The sequence below is a fragment of the Lepidochelys olivacea genome, assembly GCF_965140295.1.
Source record: "Lepidochelys olivacea isolate rLepOli2 genome assembly, chromosome: 3".
In the NCBI taxonomy this organism is placed as follows: Eukaryota; Metazoa; Chordata; order Testudines; family Cheloniidae; genus Lepidochelys; species Lepidochelys olivacea.
In genome coordinates, this window is record NC_140413.1 from 95,186,315 (window position 1) to 95,206,353 (window position 20,039).

Below are 20,039 nucleotides of genomic sequence, written 5' to 3' on the forward strand. Positions count from 1 at the left end.
TATAGGAGAAACAACACAAACCAAAAAGAGCAATACAGAGATATAGGAATATACCAGAACTGACCAGATGGTTTTATTTCTCAATAGTAAGCCGTACCAGTTTTCCCTTTTATCAAATATTTACCTTAAATTTCACAAACATTCCTGTTACTAAGCTCATTCATTAGAAATTTTTTGAAAAGTGAACACAAATTGGGTGAGATAATTAAAGTGAGGTAGTTAAAATTCAAATGAATATTTTGTTTTTTATACTTTGGTTTACCTACAGTTTTCACTTGAAAATCCCCATTTCGTTGTTGTTGTAACATAACTCAAAAGAGTGAACACTGAAAAAATACCTGGTTGGGCGGTAGTTTTATTAGGTTTTAATAATTTAAACTGAAACCCAAAACTCTAGGTGCAGTATTTAGAAATGGGCATGAAATAAAACCTACTCAATCAAAATGTGTGGGTTTTTAACATCCAGCCTGGATTCAGATATGAATTTTGTCGAAAAAAGCTGGGTGTCTAACTTTGGGTTCCTAAAGTCATATTTAGGCACCTAAATAAATGGATTGGTTTTCAAAAAGTTCTGAGGACCCAGCAGCTCCTGTTGCTGTCTGTGGCAACTGTTGGTGATGAGCAGTTTTTAAAAATTAGACTACTCTTTTAGGTGCTTAAACATGGATTTAGGAGCCCAACTTTTAGAGACTATGGTTCAAAGTAGGTTTTCAGGTAGCTTTTATTTTATGATGAAGTGCTCTAAAACCCTGAATTCACAAATCTCTGGTCTTTGGCTTTTCACATCCTATATTCTGATCCAAATCTACTTTCTAGGCTTCCGCCCATTTCTCTAATACTGCTAAAAATACATCCTTGCAATTTTGTAGGTGCCATGAGAGATTCAAGATATTCTTGCAACTTTCAGAGCACTGCTGAAGTAGGTATCAGAGGCCATTAGATCTTAGTGTCTTAGGAATCTGCCCTATGCCCTGTTCTCTTTAGAGAATTGCTGTAGCTCATGAAAGCTTATGCTCAAATAAATTTCTTATTCTCTAAGGTGCCACAAGTACTCCTGTTCTTTTTGCGGATACAGACTAACATGGCTGCTATTCTGAAACACATACTTAGTGTCACAGCAACTACATCAGTGGCCTTTTGTATAATCCAGTAGATGGTGCTATGATGCAATAAACAAGCTTTACAAATATGTGAAATACACTGAAAATAGAGAGAGAAGGTTATTCTTTATCCTTTACCTGGTGCTGCTACTTTTATAGTGACTGGCTTGGCTGTGGGAGCTTTTGCTGGCTCTTAAAGAGAACAAATTAAATAAATTACTGTAAAGTGTTATAGCATGAAAATACAGAAGTATAAAGGAAGTCTGCAAATGAAAAATATAGCCCTTGGCATATTTCTTAGTGAAGAATGAAGAAAAGAGATCATCAGAACAATAGACGTGCCCAGACACACTCCACTAATTCACAGGCATGAAAACAATCAGCAAAACTGGGTTTTTTTCGAGTAGCCTGTCATATATTATCATGAGCCAGTGGCTTCCTTCTCCCCCCGCTGAAGAGTGATCCTGGAGCCACTGCTTTGTTGCTACTGCATTAGACCCTGCAGCTGCTGAGTCTCTCTACACAGAGGAGCAAGGCCAGTCAATCCATGTAACTGTAGCTCCGCTGGTCTTGTTCCTCTCATAGCATATGGACAAACTCTCTCTGGGTTGGGGCAAAGGAACCCCACATGGAGCATACTTCAAAGTTGTGAAAAGAAAGGGTACCTCTAGAAGCGCTCCAATAATCTTGTCCAAACACTGCACAAAAGAACCAGACTGAGTCCACTGGGTTCATCCACTGTGTACTAGAGTTTAATTAATCCTTTGCATCTTTAGCAACTGCTAGAACAGATTGTGCTTAAACCAAGATAATTTAACAAATAGTCATAAGCCAAAGCGTACTGGTTTTCCTAATGGAATTTGGTTTGTCAACTAAAACAATATATATATATTCTCTGATTTACAGTTCACATTTTCATATTGCAAAAGGAAATAATTAATCATTTTAATCATAATCTGAATTACAGAATGCCAACAAAATGTTAGTTAATCCTTCACATCTGTCACAATGTTATTAAAAAGAAAAAAAAAACTATGGCTAAATCAGAAATTCAATTTCCAGTTCTTCCTCTCTAGTATATTGAGAAGTTCATGAAAGATGCATCAGAATGCCTTGTAAAACATAATGAAAACAAAATATAAAGTTTAATGCGTGTGGGATTGGTTTGTTTGTATCCATTTAAAACTATGCAGTAAATTAGTTCTAGAGCACTATAATTACTCCTGGGGGATCATCCCTCCTTTATTAAGATCTACAGGAGGAGACCTTGTTTGAGGGTTTTCTTAGCATTTCTATCCAGGTCCCCACTCCTGCAAAAGAAGAGGAGGTTCAATCCACAAATCCTACAGATCTCAGGGATTCACTAGAATTATAGGTCCTCCCCATGGGCTCTGATGATGTCTTTGCTCTCCCTCCAATTCTCAGGCAATGCAGCTCCACTGGAGCCAGGCTGCCAAGATATCCCATAAAGGCAGCTGCCTCTGGAACTACTCTTTAAGGGGATTCGCAAGTCAGAGGGACTATGTGCTGTGGCAAGGCACCTCTTCCATCTCACCAGGCTCAGCGCTTCCCCCCTGGCAGTGGGGGCCCCCCATGCCAGATGGTGTTTATTTTCCCACTTGAGGTTTACTTAGGGTGACCAGACAGCAAGTGTGAAAATCGGGACGGGGGTGGCGGGTAATAGAAGCTTATATAAGAAAAAGACCCAAAAATCGGGACTGTCCCTATAAAATCAGGACATCTGGTCATCCTAGGTTTATTTCCCAATATTTTCCAGGAAGGACTTGGGGCCAGCCCAGGAGCACTCCTCCGCCAAACAAAAAGAAACAAATTCACAACATAAAACAAAGGGAGATACTTTTTCCTACCCCCTCCATGGGGGCATATGCAGTGGTGCTGGGGACATGGCAGCATCCTATGGCTTGAAGTGGTTTCCATCATATATAGGGTTTACAGTTTTGTTCGGTGGCTCTCAGCACCTCCACTATACACATTGTTCCAATGTCACTAGGCAGGTGGCCTGGTTATTATGCCAGTCCTCTCCCTAAACAGGCAGTCAGTTACGTAGCTTCCCCTGTAGGGAGGAGGGTGGCCTTCCACCCTGGAGAAGCCTTTCTCCGTGCTGTCACTAGCCCTGCAGTAACTTGTCTCTCCTCCTCTCTCACTGGAGGTGGGGTTTTTAAAGGTGTCAGGCAACCCTTAATTGGACTCAGGTGTCCCTAGTTGACCTGAGGTAACCTCTTTTCAACTTATAGGGAAAAGGACCTTTACTGTTCTAGAGCTAATATACCTCCTTTCCACCACTGTCTTACGTCTGTCCAGCCTGACTTTGTTATAGTGAAAAAAGTAATACAGCAAACAGGCACATGAGTAGTTTTACTCCTGTGAGTCATCTCATTGATTCAATAGGATAACTCGTATGAATAACGTTACCCACATGCCTTGCTATTTGTAGGACTGGACTCTTGGTTTGTATTATCTGATTAGTTTTCATGCCAGGCTTGGGCAGGATCATGATGAACGGGCCTCCTCAAAGCATGGATCTTGATTCCCAAGGGAGATACCTCCATAAGGTGCTGGGAAGATGGGAGACACTTGCTGCAGAATGGTTGAAATCCCTTCGACACAGCCCAGAAAAGATCAGGCATGGATCTGAAAGACTGGTTGGGCATTCCCGAAACCATGAGTATCCGTGAAATTTTTACTCATAGGTAGCATTTGAGACAAGCATGATCCTTCAGAGATTAACATATTCTATAATCTTTAAAAATATACCACACATTCAAGATTAAGCAGTGTCAGATGAGCTCCACCCTGACATCTGGTGGTGAGGTGTGGCAAGTTGTGGAAAAGAACTTTAGGGGCCGATCTCATTTGCATAGGCACACCCACCCCGCCTAGAATGAGGCTATAGCTGCCCAAATGGTCACTTTGGCTGCTGTGGGACCCCCAGTGTCTCTGTTATTGGGGCAGGAAGAATAAATTGTTATTACCCTGATTATGGGAACTGTGCTTGGAACTGTACTTGGCCTTTTGTTATGATGGAGGGACTCACCATCAACTAAGTAGCACTCGCTAGGCAAGGGTCATGGGTTCCAAAACTCTGTGAATTGAGAGAGGTTGGGGACAAGTATTAATACTTGGTGGCATGGGCCCCTTACATGCTAATTGCACTTCCTCCTCTCTCCACTGTGGAATATCAGAGCTAATTTTGATTTCATTAGGAGTCTAGTTACAGGCTGCTGAGGTCACTTTGGGCTAACAGTGCACCAGCACTGAGGCTCCCCTACTACAAGCTGAATTCACCTAAGAGCTGAAATCACTGAGCGTTGTGTTAAGTAGTGGGGGAGCCTGAAGATATATTGTGGAGCAGTTTGTGGGACGGCTGGAGTGCCTTGTGGACAGGCTGGTGCAGCAGTTCGTAGGATGGCAGGAGCTGCTTGTGGGACGCGGAGCAGTTCGTGGACCGGCTGGTGGAGAAGTTCGTGGGACAGCGGGAGCTGCTTGTGGGCCACGGAGCGGAGCTGAGCAAAGCAGTTAGTGGGGCGGCTGGTGGAGCGGAGCGGAGCGAAGGCCTATGGAGCTGTGGGGCGGTCAGCTTCAGATCATGTAAGGTGCCCCTTACCCCCGCCCCCATCTCCACCCAGGCTGGGAGGTAAAGCTCTGCAGATAAACTTTCGAACTCTGGGGCTGCCTTGACCAGGGACAGAGACTTTTGGGTCATTGGACTTTTGGAACTTTGGGTGATTTGGGGTTGCTGGACTCAAGAACCAAAGGGAAAAGGGCATGCCCCAATTTGCTTGAGGTGGGTTTTTTTGCTCATGGGTTGTGTTATGAATCCTGTTGGTGGTGTTTCCCCAACATAATGCCACATTGTTTCTCTCTGTTATTAAAAGGCTTTTTGCTACACTCAGACTATGTGCTTGCGAGAGGGGAAGTATTGCCTCTTGGAGGCGCCCAGCGGGGGTGGTATATATTTGTCCCAGGTCATTGGGTGGGGGCTCGAGCCAGTTTGCATTGTGTTATTGGAATGGATCCCCTAGATATTGAACCCGGCCCTTGTTGCTGCCAACTCTGATGGGCAGAAGGGTTACAAACACAAAGAATCTGATCACTTGAAGATTGACCTCTATAATGATGTATGATAAGTGTGTTAACTATGGGGGAGCACTACTTGTTACAAGCCTGTAGAAACAAAGGTTCCTGGGCTACCCTGTTGACTATGCTGTTTTCTTGAAACATTGTTTTGAGATCATTGCGCACTCAGAACTCCTTCAAATGCAAGGTTATGATCTATGGGGTTGTGAATAGGCACCATTTATTTGGCAATTTGAGAGTACTTGGGCATTTCTCTGGAAACCTGTCAGCGCATAAGCCTGCTACCAAGCTCACAGCCACTGAGAACACAGTGCAACTGAGATTATTTTTGACATTTCCTTCCCTGTTAAAACCTTGGCTACTGTAGACATGTGATTAAAAAAATGAGGGAGGCAAAACTGTCAGCGGCAAGAAAGAGCATGGAATTAGAAACAGTGTGTGAATGGGTTTAGAAAGGAGGAAGCAGCTGAAGGCTAAACATGTCATTTTTCAATGGTAAATGGTGAAGCTACTTTCTTCTTTGCATCTTCAACACTTTTAATAACCATTATTTGGGAACACTGCAACATGTTTAAAACAGTTGATATGGAAAAAAATATCAAATCATGTAAGAGAGTCTTACTTTTAGGTTCTTTGGACACGACAGGTTCTTTCTCACCTGTAAAGTATTTTTTTAAATTATAGTATATGCACACAAACACAGACAGACAGACAATTACAATAGAAGTGGCTGCTGTGGGGTTGAGTTGTTTGGATGTGCTTTGGGATGAGTTACTTAGGGTCCTTTTCACAAGAAAGTTGCACCAATTTAACATCAGATATAAATTTAAACTAAACCAGTGCAAAAAGTGGTGTGAACACAGTTTTTTTGGTTTAATTTAAGAGCACGAATCTATTTAAGAGTAGGTAAAACCTGTTACTGATTGACTTAAACAAAATCAAAATAAGCCTGACCACACAGTTTTTTGCACTCGTTTATCTAAACCTTAAGCTTGTCATACCTTTAGTTAAACTGGTGCAACTCTGCACACAGATAAGATTTTATTCATGATGAGTGAGTAAAGGGGATGTCTTGTGGGTTGATCTGTATGGTGTGTGAGAGAGCTGGACAGAGAGGTATTTGGTGAAAGGTGGCCTATTGGTTATAATGAACTGAACTACCTGCTTTGAGGATTTTTAGTTGGGCACCCAGCTATGGCAGTTACGTCCCATTGACCACCTGATTGGTAACACTTAAATACCCTCTCTGCTATTTTAATTAACCTGTGACATATGAAACATGAAGAAACTGCTGGAGTGACAGTAGGAAAATAGAAAGAACTAGTGTTTAGATTGTTAACATAAATAAATTATATATTAATTGCTTCCTTAAACACTAACACTAGAAATATTATTCCAGCATGAAAGCCATCAAAATAGAGTAGACTTGAAGCTGCAAAACAGGACTAGACCATTACTAACAACAATACAGAGTTGCTTGAGTTTAAATTGATGTCTCAATTGTCATCAGAAGGTTGATATGAGATAAGCTAACATCAGTGACTGCCAAGCATTCTAATAAAAAGTCTCAAAAATTCCAAGAGAAACACATTTATATTTGGGTGATATGCTGCTCTGAACCAAAATGTTTCTGGGTTAATCCTCTGCTTCCACTAATTTTCTGGGAAAGCGTGCTTTGCAGGCGTTACTTCAAAGCATAATTACCACATTTAGATGAAATTAATCATGAAGCAGCTTACAGCCATGTTATCTAGCTAAGGGGTCTACTGAAGCCTTTAAGAAGTGCCTAGTCGTTGCCAGATATGGAAATTTTAAAAGGTGTATATTGCAGCGATATGAATCGTTTATCATCATAATCTGCCATTGCTATAGGTTATAAAAAAAATAAACAAACTGGAAGCATCATTTACAACAACAGACACGATCTAAATAAAGCCCCCAAGCTCTCGCTTTCATTTTTTCTCCATATAAGGCATCATTTACTAGGTCAACATTCCTTAATATATTTTAGAGCAGCAGGTTACAGTTAAAGGCATCAATGTGTTTTTCCACTCATCTTAAGTATGTAAGAAATAGTAAAATTTAAGCAAATATCTAAATTGTTTTTCCATTCAGAAATTGTTACAATTTGTTCTTATGTTTCAGAGCAGAAAAATTCAAGATGGCTGATTTTAACAACATATAGCAATACAGAAGCAATACTGAAGCCAAGATTTTCAAACCAGGTAGCTTGAAGTTACACTCCTAAATCCATATTCAGGCACTTGGGTTGGAATTTTGAAAGTTAACGTGAGTTGGAGGCAAAATTCTCAAAAGGGATTTAGGCTCCTAAGTCACATAGCTGCTTTTGAAAATTTTTCCCTAGGTACCTAACTCCTATAGGCCACACTGAAAATCTCAGTCCTAACTAAGTGGCCTAATTTTGCAAAGTGCTAAACATCCTATAGTTCTCACAGAAGTTTCTGAAAGTGCTCAGCAGTTTTGAAAATCAGGTCACTTATTCAGGTGCCTAAATATGCATTTTGTGGCCTCGATTTAGGAATCCAATTTTTGGAAAGCTTGTCCCAACTGTTTCTTAAGCAAGTATAATTCTCCTATATGACTGCAAATGTTAGGATGAATGGATTCTGAAACTCTTAAGGAGAATGGAAAACAGGAGAATGGAAAGGAGACCAATAAATCAGGTCAAATCCTGGTGCAATTGAAGTAAGTGAGAGTTTTGTCACTCTCTTTAATGTGTCCAGGAGTTAGCTTTTAGAGTATTGTAATACTCGCTTATAGAAATCAAAACATTTATTGGGACACAGCAAGTAATAACTCCAGCACACAGGAGCAGGACTTAAGTTCCTCCTAACCCTTCCATCCCTGTATCCAGGCAACCCGTAATATCAAAACAGGACAACAATGTAACACTAAAATAAAGATACAGAACAACCTATTGATAGAGATGTTGTCAGCCTTGATCATGACAGTATTTTGTTGCAGGGGGAAAATAGCCTTTCATTATTTCTGGCCCTCACAAACATAATTGCCATTTTTTCCTAATAGGCTTTTTTTACTGATCTTCCCTGGCTGACTGATTCTCTCTTTCAGGTGTTCATAGAAAAAAAATTAGCTTATACTTCTCCCCATCAGTATTAGGTGATGTATAGGTGTTCGTCTATATTCCTCGCCTTTATTGGATCTCTTTGCCTATCAGCCCAGGAAGAGCTGTCTGGAGAACTTTCACATTTGGTCCCTTTAAATCTTTCCTTATGAATGTGTGTTCCTTACATCAGAAGATGGTTGAGTATGCTTCCTGGAAGCTATATAATAGCATCAGGAACCATGGCCATCAGGCTGGCACAGAGTGGGAATACTGTTCCAGATGCCTATTGGACATTCCTTGATCAGCAGATAGATTTAGCAATAAGCAAACTGTCTTTGATGTTAGCTGTAGAGACTTATTGATCTCCAGCAATAATGAAAATAGTTTTTGTTTCTTTTTAAAATGATTATTTTCAAAAAGATGGTCCACTGATACTTTACATTAAGCAATAAAGTGGAAATCTTGATAGAATTTTGTGCAGCAGTTAAAATATAGAGCAAGATTTTCAAAAGTGATTGGTGCTTTTTCCTTTTTTTTTTTTTTTTTTTTTGGTGCCCAACTTGAGATACTTTAAAAGGGCCTTTTATCAGAAAGTGCGGAGGACACCTTTGGTAATCCAACCCCTTCTGTTCTGACACTGGAACCTGCCGAACACTAAAGCACCCAAAATCCCAAGTTACTTCTAACAATCTTGGCCATAGCCTTTCCTATAAAGACCCCTTAAAAATTTTACAATCAATAAACCACAGCTAACAGAATCACTTGTCAGTTTTGGAGGCTTGTGAAACATCTCCACTGTAAGTTTACAGTAGTTATTAGTGAATATTTAAAGGCAGACATATTCCAGTATAGGTTATCAATATACCAGCATGTTGTAGAGTAAGGAGACAACTTACCTTCTTTCTTTAAATGTGGAAATGAAGGCTTTTCTTTTACTGGCTCTTGAAAAGAATTAAAGTACAGTTAAACACATTTTTATTTTTTAAAAAACCCAAATATTTTAACAAACATGATCTGGTTTTATTCTTATCTGTACTGGCTAAAAGGATCAATTTTGAATTCAAACTAGAAATAAGCATCTGGCAGCTAGCATAGGTGTATCTCAGTGAAACAGCTAAGCAGTGCTTTATTCTTTTACCCCTTTCTAGTACGGGTAGCTCGAGCTTTTCCTCAGGCCTCGATCAACATTCTTTTGAAGTAAACTAGAAGTACACAGTAGCTGCAAATAACAGCTAAACTACACACAGGGTGATAAAAAAACATTAAGCTTATATAATGCCTTTCATGCAACTGTATCCCTAGGAGGTTTATAATAAACCATTATACAAGAATGTCCCAATATTCTCTTTCAGAGCATGGTAAGTTTGAGTTTAAGTTAATTGACTAAATATTTCAAACCTTGGTCTGGAATGATTCTACTTTCAGGGTTCGTGATAACTTTACACAGCTTCTCCATAGATTTTTAGCATAATGTATATCTTAGAATAGCTTATAGGTCAACTTCAGATATGCTGAACAATCTAAATTTATACACAGGCAGCAATTCAGGTAAATACATAGGTTTCAAATTGTTGACTATCTTCTCTTAGGAGGATGCTCTATGCAGTTTGTATCTATAAGTCTCCTGTTAATTTCAGTGGGAGCTAGGCAAGTATATCAAGGAGTAAAAAGATCCCCAAAGCAAAGCAGCTTTCAACTCAGCTCAGTGGAAATGTAATATACTCTGGTTCTAATGCTAATGCTGCACTGACATGTCAAGTCCACCTGGAGTCAATTCTATTTTGGGAGGCATCATTTTATAAACTGAAGCTAATGCACCCTTTTCTTGGGGAGGCCATAAAACAAAACATTACTACAATCTAACCTAGAGGTTACAAACATAGGCTATAGTCTCAGCATCTGTGGATAACCATATTCTTTGAATCCTGCCTCTATATGGTAGATGATATGCTAACCACATATCATGTCAATCCAATGACAGAGTTTAAGGACGCCAAAGTATAGGACATATATTGTGGTCTGCTAACTAGGCTGGACTTAAACCAGCAGGACCCACTATAATCTTTAGATGCTTCAACAGGATCCTTGATTCACAAATTTAAGATAAAAAGATACCAAAGTAGATGCTTCCCATTGTAAACCCAGATGAACACTAATCATATACCTTACTCTCCCTTAGCTGGTGGCCAGATGCTAGCATGGACTTAACCAGGTCCTATGGCTGTACTATGCTGTGTATGGGTCTTGTACAGAAACACAGCAGAATCAAAGGTCTCATACAACGTGCAGAAGCTCTATCAGGTAAGCCAAAAAAGAACCCTTCCTTCTGTCCAAGCCACGCAGAGATTTGCAAACCTTGCCTCGGATGGAAGTTGCAGTTTGCATATCTTATAATTTCTTCTTACTTTTGCTCCTTATTAAAAAGCTAATTGGAAGCTAGAGTGAGAGAAAAGATGAACAGAAATGTCAGATATCAGAAAGCTGCATACTGAAAGTGGTCATTAGACGTTTTTTCAGTATTTTACATTCAGAATGGTTCTTGATCAGCAGAAGAGGAACTACTGACCATGCTATTATTGGCCAAAATGTAACTGAGAACAGCATTTGGCTGCTTGACTTGGGTCTTGCACATTTGACACAACAACAGGACTTTTAAGCCAATGTGTCTTATATGGATGACAATTAAAGTCCCATTTGCTGCCCGTAGCAAGGGTTCAAAAGAGTGGAAATAGGGGAGGTAGCAGGTGGCATCTGATGTGTGAGAATTTCCATCATCAGAACAAAAAAACACAATTAAAGTCACTGAGAGACCAATCTCCGTGTAGTCTGTTGTCATGCTAGCAGATGTACCAGAATTTAAAAACAATTAGTTGAGTAGGGAGATTTACTAGCTAATATGAATTACTATAGTAGAAGAGTAAGACACCTCAGACAGTTGAGCAATATGCAGTTATGAATGAGTGTATATTTCATTGTGATTAAACAAACATTCCCAGTCTTCTTCCAGCGCACACAATTTTTAGTAAAACAATTAAGTTTCTGATATATTTCACAGATTAATCTTGTTAACCTTCCCTCAAATCCTCTGTATAATCATGTGTTAATCATGAGCAGAGATTTGGGGAGGAAGCAGCAAAATATTGTTTTGCTAAGGCCAGAGCTGCCTGTTCACATCTTTCTCATGGAGCCCACTACTGCCACATTCTCAGTGGCTACTAGCAAGGGAAACTGCCTCCTTCCAAGTGCCTCTAGGTGTGCATAAGGAATGTTCCAGATAGTCCTAGTGGTCCCCTCCCACCCCATCAGCCACTCTAACAACACACAAGGAGAAGGCAAGGGCCAAGCTGCTGCTTCACTGAGTTAAGTCCCAAAGACACTGGAACCTGCCTTTCTCCCTCTCAGTGACTGCCTACATAGCCCTAGCCCAGAGTTTAAAGAGCTTCAATTTGGAGTAAGTCTGGACTTCTTCTGCTTCACCTACCAATCCAGGAAAATCCACTCCTTCTCAAAGACCACCATCATTGCTCCCTCCTTCCAACCAATCAACGAGGGGAACCTCCAGCACTTAGGGAGACCTGATTACCACATAAACCAAAGGGGATCTAAGTGACCAACCACCCCACAGCCTAGAACTCCTGGATAACTTACTTGGACAAGTGCTACTGCTGTGATGAAACTGATAGAGGAGGGCTCTAGAGGGGCTTCAGTGAACTGAAACCATGAGTGGTCAGGAAGTATTAGACTGAGTGGCAGGGGAAAGACTTGCTAGCGAGGGGATGTATGGAGCTGATAGGATTTCTGGGAAAGACAGAGAATAGAATTAATGCACGGGGGGTGGTTTAGGATTGTGTGGTAGTACGTTAACCAGGGAATATCACATGCATCACTGATGAAGGTGGAATTTTTTTGATGGGGCCTTGATAACTTTTTGACAGCACATCACTCATCTAAACATTTCAACTGCAAGTTGTTGGGCAGGGAGCATATCTGTCTGTGTGTTGTCTGAGATGTCTCAATACATCACCAACAATAATAATTCCCTGACTCAAAACAATTGCTTGCAAGTAGTTCCTGTTGATTAAGAATGGCAACATATTCTCTTAGGGCCTGAATTTCAGGTCTATATCAGTGCCCACCATGGGGTCAATCCACTGGGAACAAAGGTGAATGGACTTGATAATCTAATGGGTATGGGCTAGATAATTGTATAGTTTTTTTCTTTCTTTAGCTACTACAATAATTATCAGCTGAACAGCATTCAACAGGAGTTTTAAATACAATAAATAAAGACTTCAATGAATCAGAGGATTTGAGTGGCTGAAATTCTAAGCCATCTTGCACCATATTTTCAGTTACGACTTGTAAATGAGCTCTACATTTTAGTGAACAAGCATGAAGCCTGTCTGTCCTGATCGGCACCATGCCAGAGGAGGGTAATAGCCTCAAGCCTGTAGAACACTTCAGACAGAAGCAGAGTGAAATGTCTGTGAATGCATCCCATCTACAGTAAATGCTACTTCAAAGAAAGCAGATGACCCCATGAGAATTCAAAAAAGTTCCACCATAGGAGTCAGATGTAAACCAAGTAAGAGAGAGGAATGAGCAGGCAGGTGATTCACCTACATGTATAGGTGAACTTTGGGAATCTCCAGTTGAAAATATACCAGTGACTCATGTTTTCATTTTCTTTAATGCTTAATTCTTTTCCACTTAGGAATTATTAAAATGAAATCAGCTTCTCCCACTAACAGCATGGTCCACAGCCATCTGTGGCCATTAGGGATGTTAACAATAGATTAAGAGTTTCCATATGAGATTATAATCGTACAGGCATCAGAACTACACATATTTACACAGGCTACAGTCAATTGGGGGAAGGAAGAAAAGGTATTTTGTAAGATGTGTGATCAGAGGTTCCTAAACAGTGCTATTTGTACTACTGGTGGTACGTGAGCTATATGGTCTAGCCATTCATTTTGCAACAATTTTTTAAGGTGATGGTATGTGAACCAATGAAATTTGGGAGCTACTGGTATAGATAACAACACTACTCCTTAAAATAAACCACCACAGGCCAGATCATCTATGCTATAAATTGTCATGGTTCCATTGACTTCAATAGATATTTACAACAGACCCTATATTTTCAAACATTGGAGGATTTGTGAATTCTCCTAAAACAGGGGCAATCCACATTTCTTTTGAACAGGTTGAGCACAAATACAGTCCAAATTGTATATTTGCAATGGGTTCAGCAGTTTTGTGGTGAAACTTTGGCTGTAAATACTTATGGGGAATGAATAAAGTCTGGTGCAAACTTAAAAATGTCTGAAGCCATTACAGAAAAGGAGCCTGAAATAAAGATTATATTCCAAACTGCCTCATGAAGCTGACAAATTCTTTGAGCATGAAATATCAGACTAGGTTTTGTTTACTCTGTGCTGCAAGTTGTGCATGATGTCCCTTTAAATACTCCTTATTACATTTCCCTTACTTCCTTTTGCTGTAGGTTCAGATATATAAAGACTTTTAGGTGAAGTTTTCTAGGATGTACATTTTAGTTGTATTTCTGAATGTACATAGTCAGCATTCTCACTGTGTGTGAAAAGGGAAATCTGAATAATGCAATGTCCATTCACTCATCTTTATCAGTGACATACAGTACTCTAATTACACCCTAAAAAGTGCAGCAAAAATCTATGAGGAAGCAACTTCACACAGAACCTACTGCAATCAAGATAAAAATCAATGCATTTGTAACCATGACTGTGTATGGCTCTTCCTCTCAAGAACATCTGCCCATTCTATTATCCTAATCATTTAACCATATTTCTCTCTGAGTTAAGTATAACAAAGCCACAAAGCTGACTCTGCGTGTTAAAAACCAGAGCAAGAATGCCCATTAGGTATATTTTATTAAAAAGTTAAACAATCATAACTAAGAGGTCTAGATTATGTCCCATTTGTTTCCACAGCAACTGTGACCTCTATGAACCTCTCTAGGAGAAAGACAGCCAGGAAATTCTGCAGTGTAGCTGGATGCATGATAAACAGGACTAGACTGAGGAAGTGCTCATTATGGACTAATAAAAGATTTAAGACAGTTTTCTGAGGTCAAGGGCCTAGAAAATGAGCCTACTCTACTCATGTAAGTGGACTCTTACCAGCATTTTGTGCAAGGTCTCAAGAAGTAACAGAACATCCTACCAACTCAGACCTATGGGATTTACCAATACTAGGCTCACCTTAGCTTTTTGCCTGCATGAAGAAGGTAAAAAGAGCTATGTTGAGTATGGATTTTTCATATATTGTGTATCTATCAGTGGCTTGAAAAATTACTACAGGTACTGAATGGGTATAGACCAAAAGATACGTGAAGTGATTGTACTGTATGTGCTCATGCTAGTAATTACACTTTAAAATATTAAACCTTTAATAAAAACACAATGTAATTACTTCTGGCATTGCATGGATTTTAATAATGACCATTTCTTTTATGTATTCTTACCTGAAGTTTTTTTTTTTTTAATATTGATTTAAATGTAGTTGAGTTAAGAATGGCAATTGTAGCAGGTCCTGAAATCTATGGAGATTTTTAGTCTGCCTTAAGAGTGTTTTTAATATACATATATACACACCTATACATACAAACACATATATACACCTATAGAAACACACACACATGCATATATATATATGTGTGTGTGTATGTGGTTCTATAGGTGTATATATGTGTATACACACACACAGACACAAACACAAATATATTCTTCATTGTTGTATTGTGTAATGGAATATTGTTGATGCCATTTGTAGTACTGTAAAAGCTATGTTATCCAGCACTTTACCAACTGGAAAGCTTGAGAAAATGGCATTTTGGGCTGCTGGATCCAGGCGGCTCCTCACAAGAAGCAACATGTCCCTGCTGCTCCTAGCTCCATGCTCTGCTCCCACCCCACCCCGCCCCAAGCACTGGCTCCACAGCTCCCATTGGCTGAGGACTGCAGCCAATGGGAGCTGCAGGGACAGCACCTGGGGGCAGAGGCACCATGCAGAGCCACCTGGCCACACCTCTGCCTAGGAGCCGTTTGCTTGGAGCCACCCAGCTTCACCCAAGGTGAGCCACTGGGATCTGGCACCCCAAAACCCCTCTTGCACCCCAACCCCCTGCCTGAGCCCACTCCTGCACCCAAACTCCCTCCCTCCATTGGTTAACTAACTCTTAGTTAACCGGAATTTTTGACTGACCAGCACCCCCCATTCTTCCAACATGCCGGATAACAAAGCTTTTACTGTATAATGTATCAAATTTGAAATTCAATAAAACATATCTAGAACCCAGAAGTCATTCAATGTGTCATTTATGGTACAGTATTCAGGAGCTGCTGAATGATCATCTTTGTATTGTCATGGGAACTTTCAGGGAAAATGACATAGTCAAGGACAAGTTTTAGGAATGAGAAAGATGCTTTTTTAATGGAAAAAGTAAAGGATTTCATATGGAGTCTGATCCAAAGCCCTCTGAAGTCAATGGAAATATCCCGCTGACTTCAACTGGGTCAGGTCTGCAGTTTGTCCATACAATGCCAGCAGAAAATATATAACACTGACTAGTTTACCATTTTAACTTGGCTGATATTCATTGATGTTTAGTATAGAGTAATTATTTTAAATATCAGGCCTGGTGATTCAGACGTGCATCTTATTTTGAGGGAACAGTATTGTTTCCCTTCATAAAAAGATTAACTTCGCATTGCTTGAGTCATACGCATAACAACTAATCCTGTTATTTCTGAATGTGACTAGACAAATAAGCATTGCATTATTCCACAGACCAACACAAACAGTGCAGAAGCAATCAGATTAGAATAATTAATTAAAGATAGGCCAACCAGCTGGTAAGAAAGTGTAGATAATTCACTCAACACTTTTGAAGGGCAAGAGGCAAAGTGAGTATATAGTTACCTGCATAGTCGCTACATTCAGTTTGTACTAACTCCAGGGTTGTTCATTCCCAGTTTGCCATTCCCCCAAGGGGGTTTTAAAAGAATGATAATGTAGCTTCAAAACAGACTGACTATCAGACACAGTCATGTCATTCTAAAATATGCCTATATGCTTTGTTTGGGCAGATTCCCCAGCTATCACATTAAATAGTGCCTGGGTATTTCAAATCCAGCTCATCTCAATCTTCCATTTATTCTTAAAACCTTGGCATTCCTTGTTCTTGTCTGAAATGATGAACACTGAGCCCAAGAGCACTTGTTTTGTTTTGAACTTGACTTGATGGGGATCCAAATCATCCCACAAGAGATTCAGCTGCAGAAACAAAAGTGGTATGTGCATCACCCTGTTTCTCCTCGCCCATCCCTCCCACCTCTGCAGGTTCAGGGATTAATTTACAAGAAAGGATTAAAGAAATTAACTATACATATCTGAAATAATCAATGCTTAAAGGGTGACAGAGCAATACTGTTATCTTGATGAAATGTTCAGTTGCTCTTGCAAGGTTCAACAACAGGTTCTCCATTAGGAGAGCAGATTAAAAGTTCTTCCTCTGCTGAACTGACTAAACCAGCCAGTCAATCAGTCACTGAGAGGGTGCTCACTCTTCCAGAGAGCAACCACCTCTCAACAAGTAGGCTTGTTTTCTTAGAGGAGCTTTAATTCCACAATACCAATTGCAATGGAGAAGCAGCCATATGCTGAGCTAGTTGTCACTGCAAGGTGAGTAAGTAAGCTGTGGGATGGAGGGGAAGAGGAAGAGGCCCTCGAATTGAGCAGCTTCTTACATAAATGATATCACCATTTCCACCTTAAGAACCCATTCATTAGACAGTAGGGATAAAATTTTCAACAGTGTCACAGTGACTTAGGAGTCTACGTGCTCGTGTCAAAAGTTATGTAGGCACTTTGGAGATAAGTCTAATTGAAAATCAATGGGAGTTATGTGTCTAACCATCTTAGTTGCTTTTGTAAATCTCAATCTGCATCTGTAAATGCCTAAATACCTTTGAAATTTGGGCCTAAGATACTTTTGAAACACCAGAAGGGATTATTGTGGTAACACAGGCCATAGAACTTCCCCAAAATAATTCCTAAAGCAAATTTTGTAGGAAAAACATTGAATCTTGATATACAAATTACCAGTGATGGGGAATCTACCATAACCTTTGGTAAATTGTTCCATTGGCTACTTACGATCAGTGTTAAAAATTTACACCTTATTTCTAGTCTGAATTTGTCTAGCTTTAACATCCGTCAACTGGATCATGTTATACCTTTCTTTGTTAGATTGAAGAGCCAATTATCAAATATTTTTCCCCACATATGTACTTATGGACTGAAATCAAGTCATTCAATCTTCTCTTTGTTAAGCTAAATAGATTGAGCTCCTTGAGTCTATCACTATAATGCATATTGTCTAATCCTTTAATCGTTCTTGTCTCTGATCCTCTCCAATTTATCAACATCCTTTTTGCATTGTGGACACCAGAATTGGACTCTGTATTCCAGATGCAATAGTTACACCAGTGCCAAATGCTGTTTGCGTCTGCTCAGATACATGTAACCTCATTTTTACCATAAGACCAAATTTGACTATGTTTGTCTCTTGCTGAGCTGGGAAGCATCAATAAGGTAAGTAGGCTTGTTTGTCATTTTCTTAGAGTATAGGGAGCAAGTATCTACATAGGGGCCTCCAGTATTTAGTTTACAAAGGTATGTGCAAAGTAAAACCAAAAGGAAATATTCTTATATCCCATAAATCCACTATTTATTACAGTCCAAGACACCTAGCACCAAGAGCCTGATTCTCCATTGCCTTCTGCTGTACATTGTCATGTAGACACCTGTGCGAAGTGAGTATGAAATACTACCAAATCAAATTCTCCATTCACCTACACCAGTTTTATATCTACTTTGCACAAGTAAGTGTAAATGGCAATACAAGGAGCAAGGCAATAGGGAATTGGGATCTAAGGCTTTAGGGGGTAAATTAGGATGTCACATGGGGCTATAACTATGAGTAACAGGGAAAATTAAGCAAAGGAAAATTTAGGTGGAATTTAATAAAAAATTTCTTAACTTTGAAATCTATTAAGACTGAGAATAATCTTCTAAAGCGATTCAGACATTTAAAACTAAGCTAGATAAAGAACTTGGAGAGATACAGTATGGAATCATTTTGCATTGTGAGAAGGATGAATTAGGTGACCTAATAGGTCATCTCCATCTCCACTTTCTATGATTTTATTATACAAAGCCCCACAAACAGGAAATTTTAAACAACGTTGAAAGATAGAGGAAAACCAGCACATAACATCACCAGCTGGCAACAATGTAAATCTTAACTCAGACTTTCTATGGGTTAATAACCATAGCCCCATCTTCACGGTAGCCTGCATAGCTTGTGTCTGAAGGGAAAAGCAGCTATTAGTGGAGAATGCCAGGAAACAGCAGGTGAGTCATAAACAGAACCCAGGGGAGGATAGAAAAAGAAGTAAGGATGGGTCTGAGATGCTAATAATGCCAGGAGCAAGTTATTAGCTAGGAATGAATCAGTCTGCAACACAGGAGACGAAGCCTAGAGCTCCAGTAAACCAGACAGGGAACCCAGATGTTCAAAATGAGAATTGTGGGTTTTGCTCCATGGATAATAAAATAATGATGATGATGATGATGATATAATACCACAAGCAGAAGCAGAGCCCTTTTTTGCTGAGGGCTGTACAAACACACAGGACATCCTGGCTCTGCTCCAATATGCATAGGGTATAGAGACAAGACACAAGTGAGTGTAACAAACAATCAATCAGAGGGAAGCTGTTGAGGGAGTACCAGGGTAAAAGCAATAAGCAACTGCAAGTGCATACTCTTACAATGTGTACAACTCCAGGTTTCTGACTCACATATTTTTTTGGCTTTAAAATTATAATTTTAAAAATTCCCTATCAATTCATAATCTTCTGTCCTCCCTTAACTTTTGCCCTTCACATATACATCTCTGAGTAAGGCAACCCTAGGCAACTCACTGCTGGTTATCTTTCTGTTATTTTATTTATATATTTGTTTCCCCCATTTCTCTCTCTCCTAAGCTATCCCCAGTAAGCCCCACTCCTCCAGCATTATTAGTTTCCTCCATATACAGCTACCAGCCACCTCTTGGGGAAGAGTCCACACTTGTAAAAACCCTGTAAAGGCCAATTTGAGGAAATGCCCAATTAAGCTATCCTTCTTTAACACACCTTAACCTCCACAATCATATTTCATCAATTTCACAGATAGAATTTGCTGCTCTACAGATAAGTCCCATGCAGCTCCAAAATGTACAGTAACACATGTACATCCCATATTCTTCACAGTCGCACTATAACAAAAAAACAGCCTAACTCTGGCCTCAGTACTATCAATATACAGGCCTGTTAAGCATCCATGGACCAGTGAATGGTATGAAGTGTTATTTTCTGGTAGGATAGTATGACGTTGGCGTTTAGTGGCATCTCTCCTTTCAACTGTGCATAAGGTTTTCTCTGCTTATTTTCTTTTCAGTTGATCTGGGACCAAAAGCCCCTGCCCCCCATTCAAGCCTCTTGTAGTAGTGTGCTGTGTCTTGGCTCCATCGGTGGTGCCAAGAGTGTTTCTATCAAGTACAATATTATGCCATTCAACCATGGCTAGTTCGCTGTTGTTTGCTGGCTATACTGGAAGTACTGCCCAGGAAGGTGATACTTCTGAGAAGGGTTTCATGTTTG

At 39.8% G+C, this 20,039-nt stretch overlaps 1 protein-coding gene across 7 annotated transcripts in view; it reads right to left on the reverse strand.

The window, feature by feature from the left end:
• Positions 1 to 20,039, reverse strand: part of LOC311519000 (uncharacterized protein) — a 152,063-nt gene that overhangs the window by 121,443 nt on the left and 10,581 nt on the right. For all 7 annotated transcript variants that reach the window (XM_084625114.1, XM_084625116.1, XM_084625119.1 and 4 more), the window contains exons 5-7: positions 9,183 to 9,227; positions 5,821 to 5,856; positions 1,239 to 1,292 (exon numbers count right to left, since the gene is read on the reverse strand). In XM_084625114.1, the coding sequence (XP_084481240.1) occupies positions 1,239 to 1,292; positions 5,821 to 5,856; positions 9,183 to 9,227 (135 nt within the window). The remainder of the gene's footprint in view (positions 1 to 1,238; positions 1,293 to 5,820; positions 5,857 to 9,182; positions 9,228 to 20,039) is intronic.